Source organism: Gracilinanus agilis, chromosome 6 (assembly GCF_016433145.1).
Source record: "Gracilinanus agilis isolate LMUSP501 chromosome 6, AgileGrace, whole genome shotgun sequence".
NCBI classification, from domain to species: Eukaryota; Metazoa; Chordata; class Mammalia; order Didelphimorphia; family Didelphidae; genus Gracilinanus; species Gracilinanus agilis.
Genome location: NC_058135.1, coordinates 22,771,460 through 22,793,340, shown reverse-complemented (window position 1 = coordinate 22,793,340; position 21,881 = coordinate 22,771,460). Strand labels below are relative to the sequence as shown.

General features: G+C 34.8%; 1 protein-coding gene across 1 annotated transcript in view; it reads right to left on the bottom strand.

Moving 5' to 3' along the window:
- The window catches only part of SMARCAD1 (SWI/SNF-related, matrix-associated actin-dependent regulator of chromatin, subfamily a, containing DEAD/H box 1), a 94,399-nt gene that overhangs the window by 55,217 nt on the left and 17,301 nt on the right, over window positions 1–21,881 (bottom strand). Inside the window, exons 3-6 of the mRNA XM_044682255.1 lie at window positions 21,566–21,743; window positions 17,381–17,531; window positions 14,452–14,515; window positions 3,605–3,705 (exon numbers count right to left, since the gene is read on the bottom strand). Coding sequence (XP_044538190.1) covers window positions 3,605–3,705; window positions 14,452–14,515; window positions 17,381–17,531; window positions 21,566–21,743 — 494 coding nt within the window. The remainder of the gene's footprint in view (window positions 1–3,604; window positions 3,706–14,451; window positions 14,516–17,380; window positions 17,532–21,565; window positions 21,744–21,881) is intronic.

Here is a 21,881-nt window from a genome sequence, read left to right as displayed (position 1 = left end):
TTTAGTTATCTTTGCCAAGATAATTCCAAATGAACAATTTTAAAACAACTATGCAACAATCACCACCACTGAAGCTTACAAGTCATTCTCAACTCACTCTTCATTCTTATCCCATTCTAATATCAGTTGCCAATTCCCAATTTTTCTACTTTTGAAAACATTTTCCCTTTGTCCTTAGAACTATTCTGGTATAGGTTTCTCTTTCACACTTCATGCCTGGAGCCTGCTAGCTGGCTGTCCTGTTTCAAGGCTCATTCATTTCATCTCTGACTCAGTACATTTTCACTACTGGCTGCCTCCTTGTCTGGAATTCTCTGCCTCTTAGCTTCCCTAAAGCCTCTCCCAAATCTTTACTTCTGTAAGAAATCTTTTTTAATATTAATGCCTTCCTTCTAAGACTATCTAATATTGATCCAGGCTTTACATTTGGTATAAACATGATAAATATAAATTTATCTACATACAGAGTAGTTTTATCTTATTCCCCTGACTCCAGAAAGAGAACTTATTTAAGTGACAATTATTTTTGCCTTTCTATGTATCTTCAACACTTACCATAGTGTTTGGCATAGAGTAGGTGTGTTTGATAAATGCTCCTTGACTTTGCATATATTAAGAACTTACTACAAGTGGGGCACTGGGTTACAAAGTAAAAAGACAAAAACAAAAAAAATCCCTGCTCTTGAGATTATATATATATATATACTCAAATTTTTAAGAATGCCCTACTGGAGGTTTGGGGGAGAAGAGAAAGAATGCCCCTTTGGTGAACATTTAATATACTACATATATATAAGCCAGTCTTCCCTCTAAAGAATTTCTACTTATCTTCTTATCTTGCTCTAAAATTCAACCTACTCTTCCTTAAATACTATCAATTAAGATAAATTCAGAATGTCCAAAACAGAAATCCTCATAAACTAAACTCTTCTTCAAACTTCCCTATTTCTTTTAGGGTTACCACAATCCTTCCAGACCACCTAGTCTTGAAGTCTTGGAAGTCACCATCCAGTCCTAGCTCTGAGAACCAATCTTAGCTCTGCCACTATTTGTACTGAATTAGACAAATCACAACCTCTTAGGATATTAATTTCCTCCTCTGGAAAATAAGGGGATTGGACAAAATGATCTCTTAATATCTCTTTTCAAGTCTAAATCTATGATCCTCTAAAACTGTTCATTTTCTCTTTTGAAAGTCCACAGCACCAATATTCTATATTTAGAATAGGCTAAATATAGGTTGTACCATTAAAATGAGATTTCTTACAAAAGTGAAATGTGTATGTGACATACCTTACCAACTAAATGCTGCATTTAATTTTATATAATATATAATTGCCCTCTTCACATAGGAAAATTTAAATTAATCCTCAATTTTGTATTCAATTGAACGAACTGGGAATATTCAGATTGGAGAAGACTAATAGAAGGTGGCCAATATAACTTTCCTTGAGTATTTGGAGGGGCACTATAAGTCCTGGCTCAAAATTTCATCAAGATCACAAATAAAGAGAAAATTAAGTTTATCTTGTTACTACATTCATTGATTGACTAATTCCACATGCAAACGACTCAAAAGCAGTTATAGTGTGGAAAACGAGAATCTTGTTTTATAAAGCTAAATCAATTAATTATCTTTTAAGAACAGATTTTACACAGCTTCATTAATGAAGATTTTTAAAAATTATTAACAAGGAGTTTCACTGGTTATTTAGTGATGTAAATTTATACAAGTGTGCAAATTAGTCTCCTTAAATGTAGGTTAAGAAACTGGAAAGTGGGACTGCTATTGTTCTGAACACATTCCACATAATTTTTCTTTGCCAAATGTCATCTAGATAGGAATGAAAGACCTATAGACCACAAATTCAAATCTCCTCTCAAACAAATGGCTGGAACTTGTTCCTTAATCATGTCACTTGTTTTCATTTACTAATTCAATAAAGATTTTAAAAAACATAAAACAAACTTGAGATGTCAATTTAATTTGCCTTCATCACTAGTCACTGTACACAGTGAATAAAGCTGCTGAGTTTCTTTTTCTCTAGCAAAATCTACTAGGATAAAAAAATGGATGCATGCTACACTTTGCTGCATGATTTGATTTCTAAGCAATTAATTTTTTTTCTTCTAATTAACCCAGTGTACTCTTTAAATTTACAAGATCAAATTGCTATTTTGTTAGCAGAAGACGGATGGATCAGACCCAGTTAACAGTTTAAGATGGAAGTAAGGGAAAGATTATATTTCAGAATGTATTGATTTGTTTTGTCAGATGGTCATGACAGATAACATTTTAAAGACAATTTCCTTATTGTTATTATTAACTTGACTAATAAATAAAAATATGAACATTTCTCTAGAAAAAAAAAACCAAAATAAAATAAACTGCTCTTTTGTTACCCCACAAGCTACTTTGTAAGAGTTGATTTCACAAGGAACAGCAAATTTTATATCCAGAGTACTGTTCGATAAAGCATAGTATCAACCTCTAGGGAGAGTGATGGATCCAAAATGCAGAATGAAACATACATTTTTCAACAGAGAAAATGTAGGTAATTGTTTTGTTTGACTATGCATATTTGCTGCAAAAGTTTTATTTTTTTTTAAGGGGGCATGGATAAAGTAGGGGAAAAAAAGAAAGGAGCTATTTTTCTAAAGCACTGTACAGAAAGGTGGTGAGAAAAAAGTAGAGGATAGCCTTGACATATATTAAATATAAAACAAGCTGTACACAATTGAGACCTAAAGTTTTATTTGCAAATGTACAATCCATTTTCTGTTCTATTACTATATATGAAAATGCCCACTTGATTTGGTGTTTAAGAACAAAAATTTTAAAAATTAAAATCAAAAGTTTGAGGGTACGAAAGCCTTAATTATTCTAACAGTATATTAAACCAAATACAATTTATCAGGTATTGGCAGCTATATTATAAATATGGGCAAGTGAGAGACATTCAATATACACTGAATGATTAATGAGGAGTAACAGGAAGTGTCATGTTAACTCTGCTACCTGCTCCTTTATATTTGTTAAGATATTTGATGAGCAGGTAGATGACACAGTGCACAGAGAGCTGGGCCTAGAGTCAAGAAGACTCATCTTTCTGAGTTCAAATCTGGCCTCAGACACGTATGTGCAAATCACTTAATACTGTATGCTGCTAAAGAAACAAACAAACAAACAAATAAATAAATGTTGTTTGGCAAATAGGCTTCAGAATTTTTTGTAAGACTCAGATCATTTTGGATTATTCCAAGATGCCTTTTAATGTCTTCATCTAAAGCAACTATTTCAAAAATGATCTGTCAAAACTGTGTTTCTATATTTGTTGAAAAATGAGCTTTGCTCTATTTCTAACCAACTACAGAGCTTCAAAACATTTTATCACTCAGAATACAGGTAGAAATACAAACAAACTACATAGAGAAAAAGTGTGTCAAATGATCTAAAGAAAGGGGGGAAGTTTCATATAGGAGTAATAACTAAGAAAAGGGTTTACTAGTGAATTGGAAAAATTCAGATTTGGTATGCTTTCAAAAAAACCCATCAGCTATAGTAGCATTCTGAGCTAAAAAATACAAGTAAAGTATAACTTACAGGATTGAACCGTTTCCTTTTTACGGTTTGATTATCCTCATCATCCTCATCTTCAGAGGTGTATGAGGAAGATGAATCTAATTTTCTTTTCCGAGGTATACCTTTAAGAAACAGAAAAACCACACTAAAACCTTTTACTACTGCAAGACTACATAATTAACACTGTCAAACACAAGTAAAATCCCATTACAAAGATCTTCTTCTATATAAGTTATTTCCTTACAAGAAAATGGCCCAAAGTAACAGACGGATTTTTTCTAATTCCTATCTATTCCTTACAGAGTTGATTGACTAGTAGCCCTTTGATAACAAAGACTTTATATAAAGTTCCTGAAACAAAAAAAAATAAAAAAATTTAAAGCTATTATGAATTGTACATGTGTATGTTTGTATACATATTTTAAATTGATATTATCAAAAACAAATAAAGTCATTAAGTAACTAGTAATATATTTCATAACATTTAAATCTAAAAATAGAGTACTATCAACAATACTGATAAATTTTAACTTCTATCTTTTGTCTGGATAGGTCTTTATAAAAACACCCTGTCTGCAGTTCTTGACCTTAATGGTGAATAAAGTGAAAATTAGTATCTAAACAAATATGTCAGCAGTGCACACCATTTCCCCACCCTTTTTCCTACTTTCTGGGACCATTTTGTGGTTTATTTCAGAGTTTTTGTTTTCTTGGTTAGAGTCCAAGAATAGATGTGTGGAAAAATGAAGGACTGCTACTTGCTATATGACGTCAAGACAAAAAGAGATCAGAAAAGGGAGAAATCTTTTTTGGTCCGGGAAAATTATAAAAGGCTGAATAGAGAGGAAGTTGAGCTGAAAGAGAGTACATTTTAGGTGTAAAGAATACTATGAGCAAAATCACAGAAGAAGGAACAGCAGGACATGTTGAAAGGATAGAAAGATAAGTTGGAACCAAATCAAGAATACCAGAAATATGGATTTTATTTAGTGAACAATAAGGAATAACTATAAATTTAATAAACTAAAGCAGGGGTCCTTAGGTGGGAAATTTCCCTGTGAAAAATTAAAGGGTTTCTGACAATTGTATTCCTCTAAGGCAGGGGTCGGCTATGTATGGCTCTTTCTGCAGGAGCCATAAAGTCCATTTTTTTTCAGGCGCTGTTACAGGAGCGGCACTGTGAGCACTGTACGGCTCTCACAAAATTACATTTTAAAAAATGTGGTGTTTATGGCTCTCACGGCCAAAAAGTTGCCGACCCCTGAACTAAAGGTTCCTTAATAGCAAATTGACATTATTAGGGCATTTGGGCAGTTAATTTGGCAACAACATGTAGGTTAAATTAGAGGGAGAAAGACTACATGGAGATATGCTTAGAGGCTATCAGTAATTCACAAGGGTTTACAAAGGACTAAAACAAAGGTAAAGACAGTAAAGATGACAGGATAGAAGAGATTATGGACTTGAAATCAGGACTTGGACATATGAAAGGAAGTACAAAAGGCTCAAGGATGTCTCATGTTACTAGAATAGAAAAGTGGGAGAATGGCAGTACTACTGACAAGAATTAAGTCAAAGTGGCAGAAGGTAGATGGGTTACATAGTAAAGTCATAAAGATAATGGTGGGATATTAAGATGGAAAATCAACAAGTAGTGGAGAACAGGAAAAGGAAAGGAAAAGAGGAAGGGGGAAGGTCTTGGGAGAACCTTAAAGTCAATGGAAAAACAACTTTTTTAAAAAAAGCATAGTGTTCAGAATAGTTCTACAGGATGATTTCAGAAAAAGTTGGAAAAACTTCCATGAACTGATGCAGAATGAAATGAACGCAGTACAAAGTAACAGCAATACTATACAACGATCAACTGTGAAACACTAAGCTATTCTCACCAATACAATGATCTAGGACAATTCTGAAAGACTTGTGACAAATGGTATTGAGCTCCAGAGAAAGAACTGTTGGGAGTCAGAATGCAGATCAAAGCATACTATTTTTTACTTTAGTTTTGTGTGTGGCTTTTTGTATGGAGGCAGGAAAGGTGGCAGGGAGGAGGACAACTTGGATCTTATAATGTTCAAAAAGCATATGTGGAAAGTTATTACATGCAATTGGAAAAATAAAATATCTTTTTAAAAAAGAATAGCTTTAGTAAAATGTTAAGATTAAAAGCTAGAATTCTAAAGTAAATGGGCACTCTTCAGAGCAAAATGGTGAATTAGAGGCAACTTAGCTGAACTCTCTTAACATTCTCCTCCAAACAACTTTAAAATAAAACCTCAAATCAAATTCTATAGAGACAGAGCTAATCAAAGGTCAGATGAGACATTTTTCTGGTCTAAGAAAACTTAGGAGGTCAACAAGACAAGTTTGTGTTGAGGTGGATAACTGTTCGAAACCCAGGCCACCCCCCATCCAGCTATAGAAGCAACAGTTGTGACAAGAGCAGCTTTGGGAGCTTTCAGCCCAGAGAGGATAACAGAGTCAGACAACTGGTCAGAAAGAGATTACAGGAGATCCTTTGTTAGCACTGAGTATACTCTGCATTGATCAACTTGCACAGCTCTGGGTGGCAGTTCCAGAGCAGACAGGAGCACTTGGAGGTCAGTCACAAGGAACCAAGAGACCTGTTCAGTTAACAAGGCAAAGAGAAACACCAGCAAAGGAATAGGGGCCCCTTCTTGGATAAGAAGACCAAATGTAGCTCAGCAGAGCAGTAACCAAACCTCTCCCAGGATCAGAAACACCAAAAACCTACAGATTCCCCAGAATTAGCTCTGAAAACAACAACATGAAAAAGTCTAACGCTTGGGCCAATAACTCCCCCAAACCAAAGTAAACAAAAGCCCAAATTTAACATAAAGCTCAAAGATAAGAAATAGAGAAGAAAAAATGATCAAACAATTTAAAAAGTTCGACCATAAAAAACCTAGAGAAAACCAAGGTAAACTCAGAAAAAAGACAACGATGTGAAAATGGCTTCTTAGAAAAGTCTCAAAGAAAACTGTTACTTAACCCGAGACTAGCCAGAATTCTTGGAAGAATTAAAGAGATAAGAATGATAAAGGAAAAAATGGGAGTGATGCAAGACAATTATGTATGAAAAAAAAAAAAAAAAAGAGTAAACAGCTTGGCAAAAGAAATACCAAAAAAATAATAACACTGAGAAACAGAATTCACCTAATGGTAAAAGAGACACAAAAATTCACTGAAGAAAAGAACTTTTTAAAAAGCAAAATAGGAGGGGGAGGGGGGGGGCAGCTGAGTAGTTCAGTGGATTGAGAGTCAGGCCTAGAGACGGGAGGTCCTAGGTTGAAATCTGGCCTCAGACACTTCCTAGCTGTGTGACCCTGGGCAAGTCACTTGACCCCCATTGCCTACCCTTACCACTCTTCTGCCTTGGAGCCAATACACAGTATTGACTCCAAGACGGAAAGTAAGGGTTTAAAAAAAAAAAAAAAGCAAAATAGGCCAAATGGAAAACTAGATTCAAAGATTCACTGAAAAACTTAAAAAACAGAATTGGTCAAATGAAAAAAGAAGTACAAAAGATCACTGAAGAAAATAATTCCTGAAAAATAAGAACCAGACAAGTCGAAGCTGATGATTTCATGAGAAGCAAAAATAAAATTCAAAGTCAAGAGAATGAAAAAAATAGAAGGAATGTGAAATATCTTATAAAAACAACTGATCTGGAAAACAGATCAAGGAGAGATAATTTAAGAATTATTGGACTACATGAGATAGTAAATAGTGAAATGAGTAGACTCAGGAAAACATTATACATAGTCACAAAACTAATATTAGAAGAATCAAATGAGAATGTATCTCCATAAAGTGAACAGAAAGATAAAACTTGAAAAACTTAATTTATATGAATATGTTTAGCCTACATATCCTATCTAATTCAGGAAGGGTAAAGAGAAATTGGGAAATTAGTGGACAGGATCTATTATGAAGTAGTTAAAATTCCTATATTCCTATGATTTCTATGACCCATGACTTCATTTGTATAATATCTTCTTTTTCTTAACATGTGGAAAAGCTTGTTTTGTTTGGATTTTGTAAACATTTGGAACAGCAATTTTTTAAAAAGTATTATTGGACTACCTGAAAGCTCTGATCAAAGAAAGAGGGTAGATATCAAATTTCAAGAAATAAAAAAAACCTGCACCTGTATCTTTGATCCAAACAGTAAAAGAGAAATTGAAAGAATCTATTGATAACTCCCCCTAAAAGAGATCCCAAAAGGAAAATTTCCAGATACATTATTGCCACATTCTTAGAGCTCCCAGGTCAGAAAGAAACAATTTAAATATTGTGGAGCCCCAATCAGGATCACACAAGACTTAGCAGCTTTCACATTAAAGGAGTGGAGGGCTTGGAATATGACATTCCAGAAGAAAAAGGAGCTACAATTACAATCAAGAATAAGCTATCCCTGAAGGGGAAAGTAGGAGCATGAATCATGTAACCATGTTAAAATGAATATTAATAAATGTTTAAAATTAAAAAAAAAAAAGAATAAGCTATCCTGCAAAATGATGTATAATCCTTTAGGAAATTTTACTATTTAATGAAATAGAGGATTTGAAAGGACTCTAATGAAAAGACCAGAGTTGGGTAGAAAATTTGACATTTAAACATAAGGCTCAAAAAAAAGCATATAAAAGGGTAAACAGTAATCAGAAAGGTCTCACTAAAATTAAACTGTTTATATTCCTATATGGGTAAATGATAACAAGTACCTCCTAAAGACTTTATCATTATTAAGGGAGTTTAAAAGAGCTTATATAGACAGAGGGCATGCCTGGTAATTAATTATGTTGGAATGGTTTCCAAAAAAATGAATGAGAAAAAGGGATGCACTGGAAGCAGGGGGAAGGAAGAGGTAGAATAGGGAAATTTTTCTCCTATAAGTGAGGCATGCAAGAAAGAGCTTTTATAGTGAAAGGGATAATGGGGGAATGGGAAGGCAGGTAATGTTTGAATTTCACTCTCATTGGAATTGGTTTAAAGAAAATTTTAAAATGTAAACATATAAATATATGTGTGTGTATATGCTCAGTAGAGTATAGAAATATAACTTATAAAATCCAAAAGGGAAATAAGAGGGAAAGGGGATAGGAGAAAGGGGAGGGTGGGTAATGATAAAAGGGAAGGCAAATTAAGAGTCAGTAGTAAGGAGCAAAATAGACTTTTCAGAAAGGACAAGATAAAGAGAGAGAAGGAAAAAAAGAAGAAAAAGAGATGGAAGGAAACTAATCCTAATTATGAATATGAATGGATTAGAAACTAGAATCCAACAATATGTTATATTTTTTTTTTAAATAGAAAGACACACAGTTTTTTTAAATAAAGGTAGGAGCAGAATCTAACATCCTAGCAACTGACAAAAAAAAAAAAAAAAAGGAAGGGATAATAATCTCAGACAAAGCAAAGCAAAATTAGTTAAACGGGATAATCAGGAAAACCATATTTTGCTAAAATAAACCATAGACAATGAAGTAATATAAAACAATTTTTACAGCAAGTTCATAAAAAAATAAAAGCCTTCTTTCTCAAATATATACTGACTAGAAATGAGTCAAATTTATAAGAGCCACTCCCCAACTGATAAATGGCCAAAAGATATAGACAGTTTTTAGAAGAAATCAAAGCTATCTATAATAATATGAAAAAATGTTCTATACTACCACTAATTAGAGAAAAGTAAATTAAAACAACTCTACCACCTCACTCTTATCAGAAATGACAAATGCTGAAGGAGTTAAGGGGGAAAATGTGTACACTAATGAACTACGATAGAATAGTGAACCAGTCCAACCATTCTGGAGAACAAGTTGAAACTATGCCCCAAGTTTTAAAACTGGGCATACCCTTTGACCCAGCAATAGTTATATTAGGTCTGTGTCCCAAAAAGGCAAAAAGAAAAGGACCTACATATTTATAGCAGCTCTTTTTGTGGTGTCAAAGAACTGGACACTGAAGGGATGCCTTTTAAATTGTGCTGTGGGAAATGACAAAGGGGGTGGCTTCAGAAAAAACATGGTAACACATGGTAACCTATATGAACTGTTGCAACATGAAGTGATATAAGACTGGGAGATCATTGTGTATAGTAACAGCAATATTGTAATGATGTGATCAACTGTGAAAGGCTTGGCTACTCTGATCAATAAGACAATCTAAGACAATTTCAAAGGACTCATGATGAAAAAATGCTATCTACCTCCAGGGAGAGAACTGATGAACTCTTGAGTGTAAAACTGAAGTATAATTTTCTCACTTTATCTTTCTTCTTTTTTTGAAATATGGCTAATATGAAAATGTTTTGCATAATTTAACATACATAACTAATATGGAAATGTTTTGCATGATTTCACATATATAACTAAAATTTAAAAATAAAAGAATGTTAAAAATAAATAATAAATTGAAAATAAAGAAGAATAGAAAAGTAAGTGGGCAGGATAAAACAAGCATAAACTCCTTCCCTTAAAAATTTAAGTTTATAAGTAAAAATAGTAGCTTATAGGCATCTAAAGTCTGGTTGTTGCTTCATTGGGTTGTCAGTGGTAAGAGACACTGAAGGCTTACTCTTAAGAGTTAGGTTCAGAGTAATAATATAGCCAATAAAAAAATCACTTAAGAAAGAAAAGCAAAATCTAAATTTCAAATAACTGCCAATAAGTGATCTGTGATCTTTGTCACTCTTTTTTTGCATATGAATTATCTAAGTTTTCACTTTTGCCTGGTAAAGGCTAAGAATTCCATGAGTCTGAGCTGTGCTAACAGAAACACTATGTTAAAATCAATAGAGAAGGTTATTAAGGGCCCAACTGTCATCTATTAATTCACAATTAAAAGACATATTTGCAGAATGACCAATTTGCAGAATGTGATATATATGAATGACATTTTAAAGTAAATATTGTAGCAATGTTATATAAGGAGAATGAAGTGTAAAAATACACTTTTCAGAATCATATAATCACAAGGAGGTCCTAATATGGTCACAGGTCTGATCCACCCTTCTCTAACCTCTCAAATGAATTTTTTTCCTTTAAATGTCTGTCTTAGAATCAATACTAAATATAGGTTCCAAGGCAAAAGAGTAGTAAAAGCTAGACAATAAGGATTAAGTAACTTGTCTAGGGTCATCGAGTTTAAAAGTATCTAAGGTCACATTTGGACCCAGAAACTCCCATCTCTACACCTGGGCTCTTTGCTATCAGCCTCTTGGCTGCATCCTCTTCCCAATGCCCACTCCATGTAACCTTACAACAAGGAACATTACATTCTCTACTATCAATTTAATAACATTTCTTACCAGATCAGAGAACTTGAGTTATAAGGTATCTTATCCAGCCCTGTCTCATATGTCCTTCTTTTCATTTGCCAAGATCACAAGAGTTTGTAGCATAATCAATACTAGAACTTGTGTCTTTTAACCTCTAAAACCTGCACATAAAACTACAAATACTGTCTTTCCCATTAAGCTGTGAGCTCCTTAAGATGTTGTTTTTGCATTTGTTTCTGCCTATCCCCAGGAATTAGTATGGTGGTTGGCACATAGTAGGCACTTAACAAATGCTTTTTGTTAGAATTATTCATTTCAACATGCCTTTGAAGAATATTATAGGAACTTAAAATAAATCAATTAATGTATTGAGGTATATACTCCTGATCTTTGTGTGATAAAGAAAAAAAGGAGAGCTTACCTCCTTTTCATCTAATCTATTGAATCCCTTTTATAAAAAGAAATATATTTGTTGAGGCAAGAAAGCAGGTGTTCAGTAACATTTCTATGTCTAAAAAAACGTGCCTCAAGTCAGATGATTTATGCCAAATCATCTAGACATGCTTACTCCTGCCTAAAAAGAGCAAGAGCTGTAATTTCTGTTAATAAAGAATTTTACTGCCTAAACATCTGCTCCCAGAACAGTTTAGGTAATGGCTTGATGCTTGATTTCTCCAAGTACATAAAAAGGCTAAAAGGTAAAATCTGTATTGTACAAAGTTCAAAATTATTATTTTAGACTAAAAATGTCAAAGATGAACATGCACAGGGAATTTTACTTTTAAAATACTAGTTGCTAAAATTATATCAGTGCTGCTTACAAAGAAAGCATAATTAATATCATTATATGAATAAGCTAATCTGTCTGATGAATCTTATGCTTAATTAAAAGATTTCTGACAACACTGTAATAGCCAACTGTTTTCTTTTCCAAAGGAGGTTCAAGCTGACTATATATAGGAAATTCTATCTAAGGCAAAATGGTTCTTTTCAAGGTACGCTCCAGTTTAACCAATGTAGACTGGCTACTTCCAATTTATTGTCTACAACCATGTCCATGTGTCCCTCATCCTGAAAATTCTTTCATTTGGTCCATCCATCCCTTGCCAGCTACTGTCCTTTACCTCTCTCTTCCCTTTTGCTAACCTTCTCAGAGGGAAGGGGCAGGAGTAGAGGAGACATGGGGAAGAGAAGAGAAAATTTGGAACTCAAAATTTAAAAAGAATGTTAAAAAATAATAAATCAAAAATAAGGAAAAATAGAAAAGTAAATGGATAGAATAAAACAAGTGTAAACTCTTCTTTAAAGTTTAAGTTTATAAGTAAAAATAGTAGCTTATAGGGATCAAAAGTCTGACTGTTGCTTCATTGGGTGTAGTTCTCAGTGGTAAGAAAGATACTGAAGGCTTACTCTTAAGAGTTAGGTTCAGAGAAATATAGCAAATAAAGAATCACTTAAGACAGAAAAGCAAAATCTAAATTTCAAGCAATTTTGCCAATAAGTGATCCATAATCTGTCACTTTTTTTTTTACATATGAGGTATCTAAGTTTTCACTTTTGCCTGCTTAAGGCAAAGAATTAAATGAGGCCTGCAATAGGTGCTTCTACTTCCTTTCCTCTCCATGTACTCTTAACTCTCTACTATCTTGCTTCTAAACTCACTATTCGACTGAAAATGTTCTCTGAAAATTAATAATCTTTCAGTTGTCAAATCTAATGGCCTCATCTCAATTCTCTTCCTTCTTGCCCTACTGCCTGGCAGTATCAAAGAAAAGCCCACTCTCTTCTCCCTAGGTTTTTGTGGCACTGCTCTCTCCAGGTTTTCCTCTATCTATCTAACCTCCTCTTCTGTCTCCTGTGCTGGATTTTCACCCAGGACATACATGATAACTCTAAGGGTCCTTTGCAGCTGTCTTAGACCATCTTCTCTTCTCCTTTGATGACTCTCAAATCTACTTATCTTGCGCTAATCTCTTAGCTACCCTCTCTAACTATTTCTCAGATATCTTGAACTGGATGTCCTGTAGTCTCAAGACTGAATTCATTATGTTTCCCTTACTAACTTTCCTATCAATGATTAGAGTATAACCATCCTTCCAGTCACCTGGCCTTATAACCTAGATGTCATCCTTGACTCCTCATCACTCTCTTACCCCCCCATATGTATCCAATCTATTGTCAAGGCCTGAGATTTCTCTCATGGATGTCCCTCTTCTCTCACTGCCACCACCCTGGTAACAGGTCTTTTTTTTCACAAGAGCCTGCTGTTTGGTCTCCTTGCCACAAGTCCAATCCAGTCCTTCCTCTATTCATCAACCAAAACGATCTTCTTCCCAGGTCTGATCATATCCCACCCATAAACAATAACTCCACCAACCCCATGTAACCTGCAGGATCAACACAATAAAATCCTTTGTCATTCAAAGCCTTTTACAATCTCTCTACTTTTATACCTTGCACCCCCCCATCCAACTCCTTGAAGGCACACAGAACCATCTGTTCTTTTTCTTTGTATTCCCAATGATTACTGAAGTGTCTAGAACAGTGATGGCAAACCTTTTAAAGAGACAGTGCCAGGCCCTGACCCTCCACCCCCCAACTAAGTGCTGGGCCTACCTTGCTCTCCCTCTTACCCCACAAAAGAGAGGGAGAAAGCACTCCCATTGGGCTGCTGGGCAGAAGGGTAGGAGGTGTGAAAAAATGTCATCAGGCCTGGTGCAGAGGGAGAGGGGAGCAGCCTTCTGCCTTTCTAGTAACAAACTTTGGGGATTGGGGGAATGAGCACGTACCCACAACGAGCTCTCTGCATGCCACCTGTGATATATAGATTTTCTAGCACTGGTCTACAACACAGCAGGTACTTAATAAATGTTTGCCTGAAATAATGCTTTGCTTTGGACTATATGTAATCTGTTTATGATAGATAGATAGATAGATAGATAGATAGATAGATAGATAGATAGACAGACAGATAGACAGACAGATAGACAGACAGACAGACAGACAGACAGACCAACCTAGAATAATTTATCATACAGCCCACAAAACCCCACTGAGCTTTGTAAAATCTGAGTTTAGTTTGGATGACATTTAAGGTCCTTTTTAGCTTTAAATCTATGATCCAATGAGATTGATCTACAATTTTCTGCATTAAAAAAAAATGAAAAACACATATATGTTGAGTAGGACAGCTGAGAGCTAAGAATAGTTTCAGTCAATTAAGGCTTTAATGTGGTGAGATTTCCCAAAGCCCCAAAACTTAAAAGTTAAAGGTGACACTAGAAGAATAAAGCAATTTCTTATAGCAAGATGATAAATTCTTTTTAACAGACAACTGATAGAAATAAAAACTCTTGTTTTAAGAATATTCTCAGTTTTGGAAAAATGAGATGAGTATGACTTTTCGGAAAACAAGAAGTAAAAGATCAGACCAAGAGTCAAAGAAAGTAGAGCTAAAAGTAATAGATTCTAAAAATGGCAGCTGATGACCATGACAGATCCTTTTGGAGAAAAAAGCTCTTCAATACAGTTCATGAAATGTCTCAACTTAATAGCAAGTCAGACATACCTTCACCAAACATCAGCAATGCAGCAGCTATTGCCCCATCCATTGTACTTGTTGATTCAATCAACTGATTAAAAAAAAGAGAGAGAAAGTTAATATTGTGAAAATTAAGCAAAAATCTGGAGCCAAGTTTACTAAGTACCAGAGTTTGAGATAGTTAAAGAATAGCTACCATAGATAGATAAAAGCATATGGCTATATAGCATATACTAAAGCTTTGAGTTTATTCATTTCTGACGCTTTTTTAGAAATATGGAGGAAAAAAAACCATTGAGTTCACAAGCATTTAGGAAGCACCTTACTATGTACCAAGCATTGTGCCACTATCCTAAGTGGAAATAGAATAAAAAGCAGAAATACAAAAACCTTAAAAACTACCACCTTGACTGCTACCTTCATAAAAGCTAAAACTTTAAAGAACAAAGTATCTACACCTTGGTAGCATGCAAAATAACTTGTGTTTAAAAAGCAAAACAAAACACAATTCTGCTACATGCTCAAGCATTAGGAGTGTGTGTGTGTGTGTGTGTGTGTGTACACACACACATAAAAAAATAATTTTATTTTTTCCTGATCAGTTAAATTTTTTGATGTATTAATTTTTCACATAGAATCACTGAATTTTAAAAAGGAAAAGTCCTTAGAGATAATTCTTGTACCATCTCTTCACCTTACAATAAGGAAATTTAAAACCAGGGGAAATTAAGTGACTTGGTCATCAATCAAACTAGAACAGAGAATTAAAATAAGATCTTCTCTTTCAATAAATACTTTTCTACTACACCAAATAACTCTCACGTCACGGTTAATATTTTAAACTTTTAAAAGGTTCAAAGTGCTAGATTTTCTCTATTTATCCACACAGTAATATTAATAGTATGCCTTTTTTTAAATCAAGATTTCTTATCTATATAGTTTATTTTGCAGACAAATAATCAAGATACAAATTCAAATTTTGGCCTCTTCCCACCTAGTTGAAAAAATCCAAAAACCCTAAAAAATATCAATGGCACAGTTGTGTTTTATTTCCTTCTTATAAGCATTATAAATTTTGTTTCAATCTCATAGTCCAAGCCTTTAAAAAACCCTGAAACCTACCACCTTTAGTATCTACTACCACCTTCAAAAAAGCAAAAAGTCAAACTTTCTGCTGTTATCAATTTGAGGAACTTTCTATTTACATAAGGCATTTAATTTAAAAATGTTAAAAAAAACTTTCTTGTTAAATGCCTAAGCACTGTATATATCCCACTACTCTATAAACCTGGAACATTCTTTCAATATTCTGCAGCTAGAGTTCCTAAGAAACTTGGTCAGATGGTTATCTACCAATGACACTTAAAGATCTCCTGATAACAGGAGATGGCTTACCACCCATCTAGAATATTATCCTACTAGCTTGCATTGCTTAGTGCTTCAAGGTTTGCAAAGTGCTTTCCAGTTATTTCATTTGATCCTCACATCAAGGCTGAGTGGTTAAGCAGGTGTAGTTTTACACATGACAAAATTCAGGCAGTCAGAGTGACTTGCCCAGGGTCACAGAGCTGTTAAGTGTCTAAAGTATGATTTGAACTCTGGTCTTCCCAATTCGAGGCCCAGAATTCTATTCACGACACTTCATCTTGTTGCCTCCATGACCAACTCTACTTTTATGTACTGTCTCATCTTTTAAAGGAAGAACACTTTAAGGAAACTGTCATGATGAGTGATAAAACAATCCAGATTATTAGGTATGCATGATTAACATTCCTGTTATATGAATACCATAAGCCTGAAAAAATCCTATGTGCACTGAAATTGTATACACTAAAGTCTACTTTTCTACCTATAAAGTATAAAACTGGAAATGGAAAAAAATCCCTCTAATTCCTTGGTGAGGAAAGACAAGAAGAGGCCTGGCCTTTATTATACTTTATGCTATTGTTTTTCCAAAACATTAATCAGATAGGAAGCTGTAACAAATCCAGAAATTTTCTTTGGAAAGTCTTAAGCTGTGCTGCCTCTGAGTCACTGCTACATAATCCAATAGTACCAACATCCCTAGTTTGCCATACAAAAGACATACAAAAAAGACAAGATGGAGGACACCTGAACACTTCTACTTTGCCTTCATTAGGCCAGCAAAAGAGACTTCTCTAGGGTCGTTCTAGTTCTAGCGTCGTAGTAGGAAAGCTAGAACTCAAATCTAAGTCCTCTGGATCCAAAGTCAGGGCTTTTTGCACTACACTGAGATATATTATTCATTCCCTACCTATCTGACTTTAACTAGTCCTCTAAAATATATTGATTCCTAGCATCACCTCTTTTGAACTGAAAGGAGTTCTAGATGGAATCTAGTACAAAACTATAATTTTACAGACAAGGAAAACTGAAGGCCAGAGAAGTGAAATGCGTTTTCTGATGAGGGTGACCTACACAATGAAATAACCACACCAAGCCAAGCCAGGAGAGGCAGTGCGAAGGGATGGCGGGGAGGGGGGAAGAGGGTGTCAGGGGTGAAAGTAGGGGTATGAGGGCTGGTTTCAGTCAGAACCACTTGCTACTCACATGTAAACAACAATCGCTAATCTAACCTGATAGCAGATGTTTCCTCATCCTAACATCAATGAAATCAAAGAAGTAGATCAAAACAAGAATATGTAAGCCAGAAATACTTGGGATTCTCCCTGATCCAGCCCAGGTATATATAACATGAGATTTTTACCTTTAGACAAGTACATTCTTGGCCCTTACTATTTCACAATATTATATTATATATTACAATAATATTTATTATGCAATGGCATTATTACATAAAGCAATATCTGCCCAAAATACAACAGTTAATTTTTACTATATTTGCCTCCCCAACCATTAAGATATTTTAAAATGGTTAGTAATAATTTCTAAGAGCCATGGGAGAGGCCTTTTATTCAAGGAAGCTAATTGTTACCTTAAGTAAATCACTGTCACTTCCTTGTGGAAATAGTTCCTTCAAAGTCTGAAGCTTTGCATCTTTAAGGTCTTCCAATTCTGAGATATCATCATTCCTTTGTGTCATATTAGAATATTCTTCAGTCTGTTCATCTTCAGATTGCTCAGAACTGGCATCATTTTTAGGAGAAAAAAAATTTCTGCTCATTAAAATACTACTTCAAACAAGAAACAAGTATTGATTATGGGAATACTATGTGCCAGGCCCTGAGCCAGGTGCTAGAGATACAATGAAATATGCTAATGGGGGAGACAACAAGGATAACTATAGGTATTCATAAAATAAATACAAATAAATTCAATATAGTTAAGTGTTTGAAAGGGAAGGTACTAGCAGCTGAAGAAATCAGGTTTCCCTATAATGCATCTACCAAGATAGAGAAATTACCTTTTTCAGTCAATACTTAACTGAAATGTAAAGGTTTTTTCATAAATTAACAATTGTCTCTATAAATCAACATTCCCACATATAAGCATTATTAAAATCTACTCCATTTGTCTATCTATGAGGAATAGTGAATAAAGTCTACAGAATTCCATCTCATCTTCAGTCTCTCAATTTTCTTTCCCTTTGAAAACTGTTCTAGGGAAGAACAGGATTCAGAGATTTGACCTAAGTTGCCTGGCTCCTGTATATTCTCTTCCCCTTCCCCTCAATCTTTTTATGTTTGCTGTCCTAGGGCCTCTGAGAGACTATGATGATAGGATTTTTTACAAGGGAAATGGGTAAAGTCTACCCGTGATTGAAGATTTTCTGATTGGTTCAAATGTTCACTTTGAATATCTATTTCACTTCAGAATCAAAAAGACATGCCTGCACTGGAAACAGAGGATAAGGGGATATGATAGCACTTAGAACCAAAGAATATTAGTACTTTGAAGAATCTGAAAGATCATGTGGCTCAAACTCATTATTTTACAAGAGGCAACAAATGCCCAGTGACTTTCCCTAGTTCATCTTGTTATCTGCTACATGTAAATTCATTCCTTTTTTTTTTTAAAACTCTTACCTTCCATCTTAGAATCAATACTGTGAATTGGTTCCAAGATAGAAGAGCAGAAAGGGCAGGTAATGAGGGTTAAATGACTAGCCCAGGGTCACACAGCTGGGAAGTATATGAGGCCAGATTTCAACCCTGGACCCCATCTCTAGACCTGGCTCTTAATTTACTGAATCACCTACCTGTCCCTGTAGTTTCATTTTTTTTTTTGTAGTTTCATTCTTAAAATAACATCAAATCAACTGATTTCTCTTTGCCTAATCTATTTGATTAACTATTTGCTATAAAGATGTGAAATATATAATGAATTAAATGTGATATTTGGGGATCACTTCTTTAAAGAAGGATATGCATCCACTGAACTCTGAGTAAGGAACATTTCCCTAGAAATAATAGAATTCCTTTATGCAAATCAGATTCACTATTATCACAAAATATAATGTGAAATGTAAACCAAATAAGAAAACTATTTCGCAAAAATAGATAAGGCATCAAAACAACTTTTGGCCAAAAGTTTGCCATCATTTATTTTCCTATGACAGTTATTTCTGCTTCTTAGTGAACAAAGAATGAAAGAATCTCAGAGTCCATGGATACAACTCAGAAGTCATCCCATCTAATAGTTATCCTAAAAAAGAATCAAGTCTACATCACCACTCAGTTAGTTTTCTAGGCTCTGAGATATGAACATGTCTGGTAAATGAGAACTCACTACTATACGGTTATAAGGCAATTCTTTTCAGATAGTTCTTCTTCTATTATTGAGACCTTTGCCCACCCTACCCCAACAAATCGAATTCTCTGGTCTGTTATTTTTATGACATTCTCAAGTCAATGGATTAATGTCTATTATTGAAAAAGTAGAAAATAAAGTCTTTTACAATAAAACAAATTTTCCTTTAAATATAACAAATAACTTTTTTCAAAAGCTTAAGCAAGGGGGCAGAGCTGGGTAGCTCAGTGGATTGAGAGTCAGGCCTAGAGACAGAGGAGGTTCTAGGTTCAAATCCGGCCTCAGATACTTTCCAGCTGTGTGACCCTGGGCAAGTCACTTGACCCCATTGCCCACCCTTACCATTCTTCCACTTAAGAGCCAATACACAGAAGTTAAGGGTTTAAAAACAAACAAACAAAGAAAAAAACAAATAAAAGCTTAAGCAAGGGGGGCAGCTGGGTAGCTCAGTGGATTGAGAGTCAGGCCTAGAGACAGGAGGTCCTAGGTTCAAATCTGACCTCAGACACTTCCCAGCTGTGTGACCCTGGGCAAGTCACTTGACCCCCATTGCCCACCCTTACCACTCTTCAACCTAGGAGCCAATACACAGAAGTTAAGGGTTTAAAAAAAACAAAAACAAAAACAATAAATAAATAAATAAATAAATGTAGCTTAAGCAGCAATTACCCCCCATACCAAATTTCACAATTGAAAAGTTTTCACCACTAAGAGTACTTTAAAAAATAACCAGAGATCATATTTAATAGACTAATAAAAAAATTATTCAATGAACATGAAAAATTCTGTCAAACACAATTTTTCTTGGAATCAGCTAGAGATAGTCTAATCTGCATTTAAACCAACACATCAACAACAAAAATAAATGTACAAATTCAAACAAGTGTAACATGACCTGTTATCCCTTTGATGGTTTGCTAAAGAATACATATTACTGAGCTCACTTTACACCAGTGATTCCCAAAGTGGGCGCTACCGCCCCCTGGTGGGTGCTGCAGTGATCCAGGGAAGCAGTGATGGCCACAGGTACATTTATCTTTCCTATTAATTGCTATTAAAATTTTTTTTAAATGTATTTCCAGGAGGCTAAGTAATATTTTTTCTGGAAAAGGGGCGGTCGGCCAAATAAAGTTTGGGAACCACTGCTTTACACCAACACAATTAATAAGTACCTATAATGTTCAAGATAACTGAATACAAAATGTACTTATAAGTTATTTTCTTCAGAATCTACATGCATGAAACTCCCCTAAAATATAAAATTTGGTAGGTGGGCATCTGCATCCCAATTACCAGAGACATTAAAGATCTTTTGAGCTTGAGCTGCAGTAGATTAAGTTGATGGGTATCCTCATGATGAGGCCCCTGAGAATAGAGAACTATATAAGGTTGCCTTAGGAGAGGAGAAACATGTCAAAAACAGAGAAAGTCAAAAACTCCAATGTGAATTAATAGTGGAAGTGTCAGGACCATTGGGCACTACCTAGTTGGGGGTCCCAAGGGGTAAGAATGAAGATGAACTCAGAAGGGTTGATGGCAAGTAAGTGGTAAGTTTATTAGTGATAGCTAGTATTTTATTGAGAAAATGACATAAGCTAAGGGATTAGGTAATATTTTTACATGGACAATGGTTCAATGGTTAGTAATGATTTACAATCTTAGTACAATGATTTTGTTTACCTCCAAAGCTTAAGAGTTTTCTATAGGCTGATAAATCAATGTCAATTCAATGTCAGCTTGTCACTGTGTGACCCAGCTTCTCACAGAATACTGTATGTTCTTCTCACAGAATTCCTGCATCAGTAATTTCTTGGAAGAACATGCAGCTTTTACAAAGTACAATAGGGAGGGGTGAGAAGCCTCAGGTGAAGTTATGAAGCTATGTGACTGATTCCTGCTTTGATTTTACTAGGATCCACTCTCACTATGGGGGGGAGGAGGCTAGAGAAGTGAACCCATGAGTAGCCCCTGAATTTACAGCCTGAGTGAGATAAATGAAATCTTTAATTTAAAAAAAAAAAAGAAAAAGAAAAAGAAATATGGTATAAAATCTATCTTGAACCAAAACAAATTGCCAAAATAAAAGAGGATGGAAAAAAGTATGGCATCTGGAATCATTCATAAAAAAATATTCCCCTTAAAAAGTGGATTGTAGGAGGCAGCTGGGTGGCTCAGTGGATTGAGAGCCAGGCCCAGAGACAGAAGGTCTTGGGTTCAAATCTGGCTTCAGACAATTCCCAGCTGTGTGACCCTGGGCAAGTCACTTAACCCCCATTGCCTAGCCCTTACTACTCTTCTGCCTTAGAACCAGCACCCAGTACTGATTCTAAGATAGAAGGTAGGGTTTTTTTTTTAAAAAAAAGTGGATTTTTAACTCTTTCATAATTATAAAAGAAGATATTCTACTCACACTATAATCACGGGTTCTCTTTCAGACTTTTCCTCTCGATTTATATTAGAACAATTTGGGGAGGCAAAATCTTCACTGTCCGAAGACAAATCAATAAACTGTATTCCTTTTTGATTCCTGAAATATGATACCCCTGACTTTCTTTCAGGCTCTGGAGTTTCTGGTACACTGGAATCTTCTGTGTGAGGAGAAAAAAAGAAAGTTAGTGTTTTTGGATATGTAGATTCCAAAGCTTTCATTTCCATTTTAAACAAAACAAGGCAACATAATGTAGTGTGACATTTGGCAAGTCACTTCAGGTCTCTAAGACCACCAC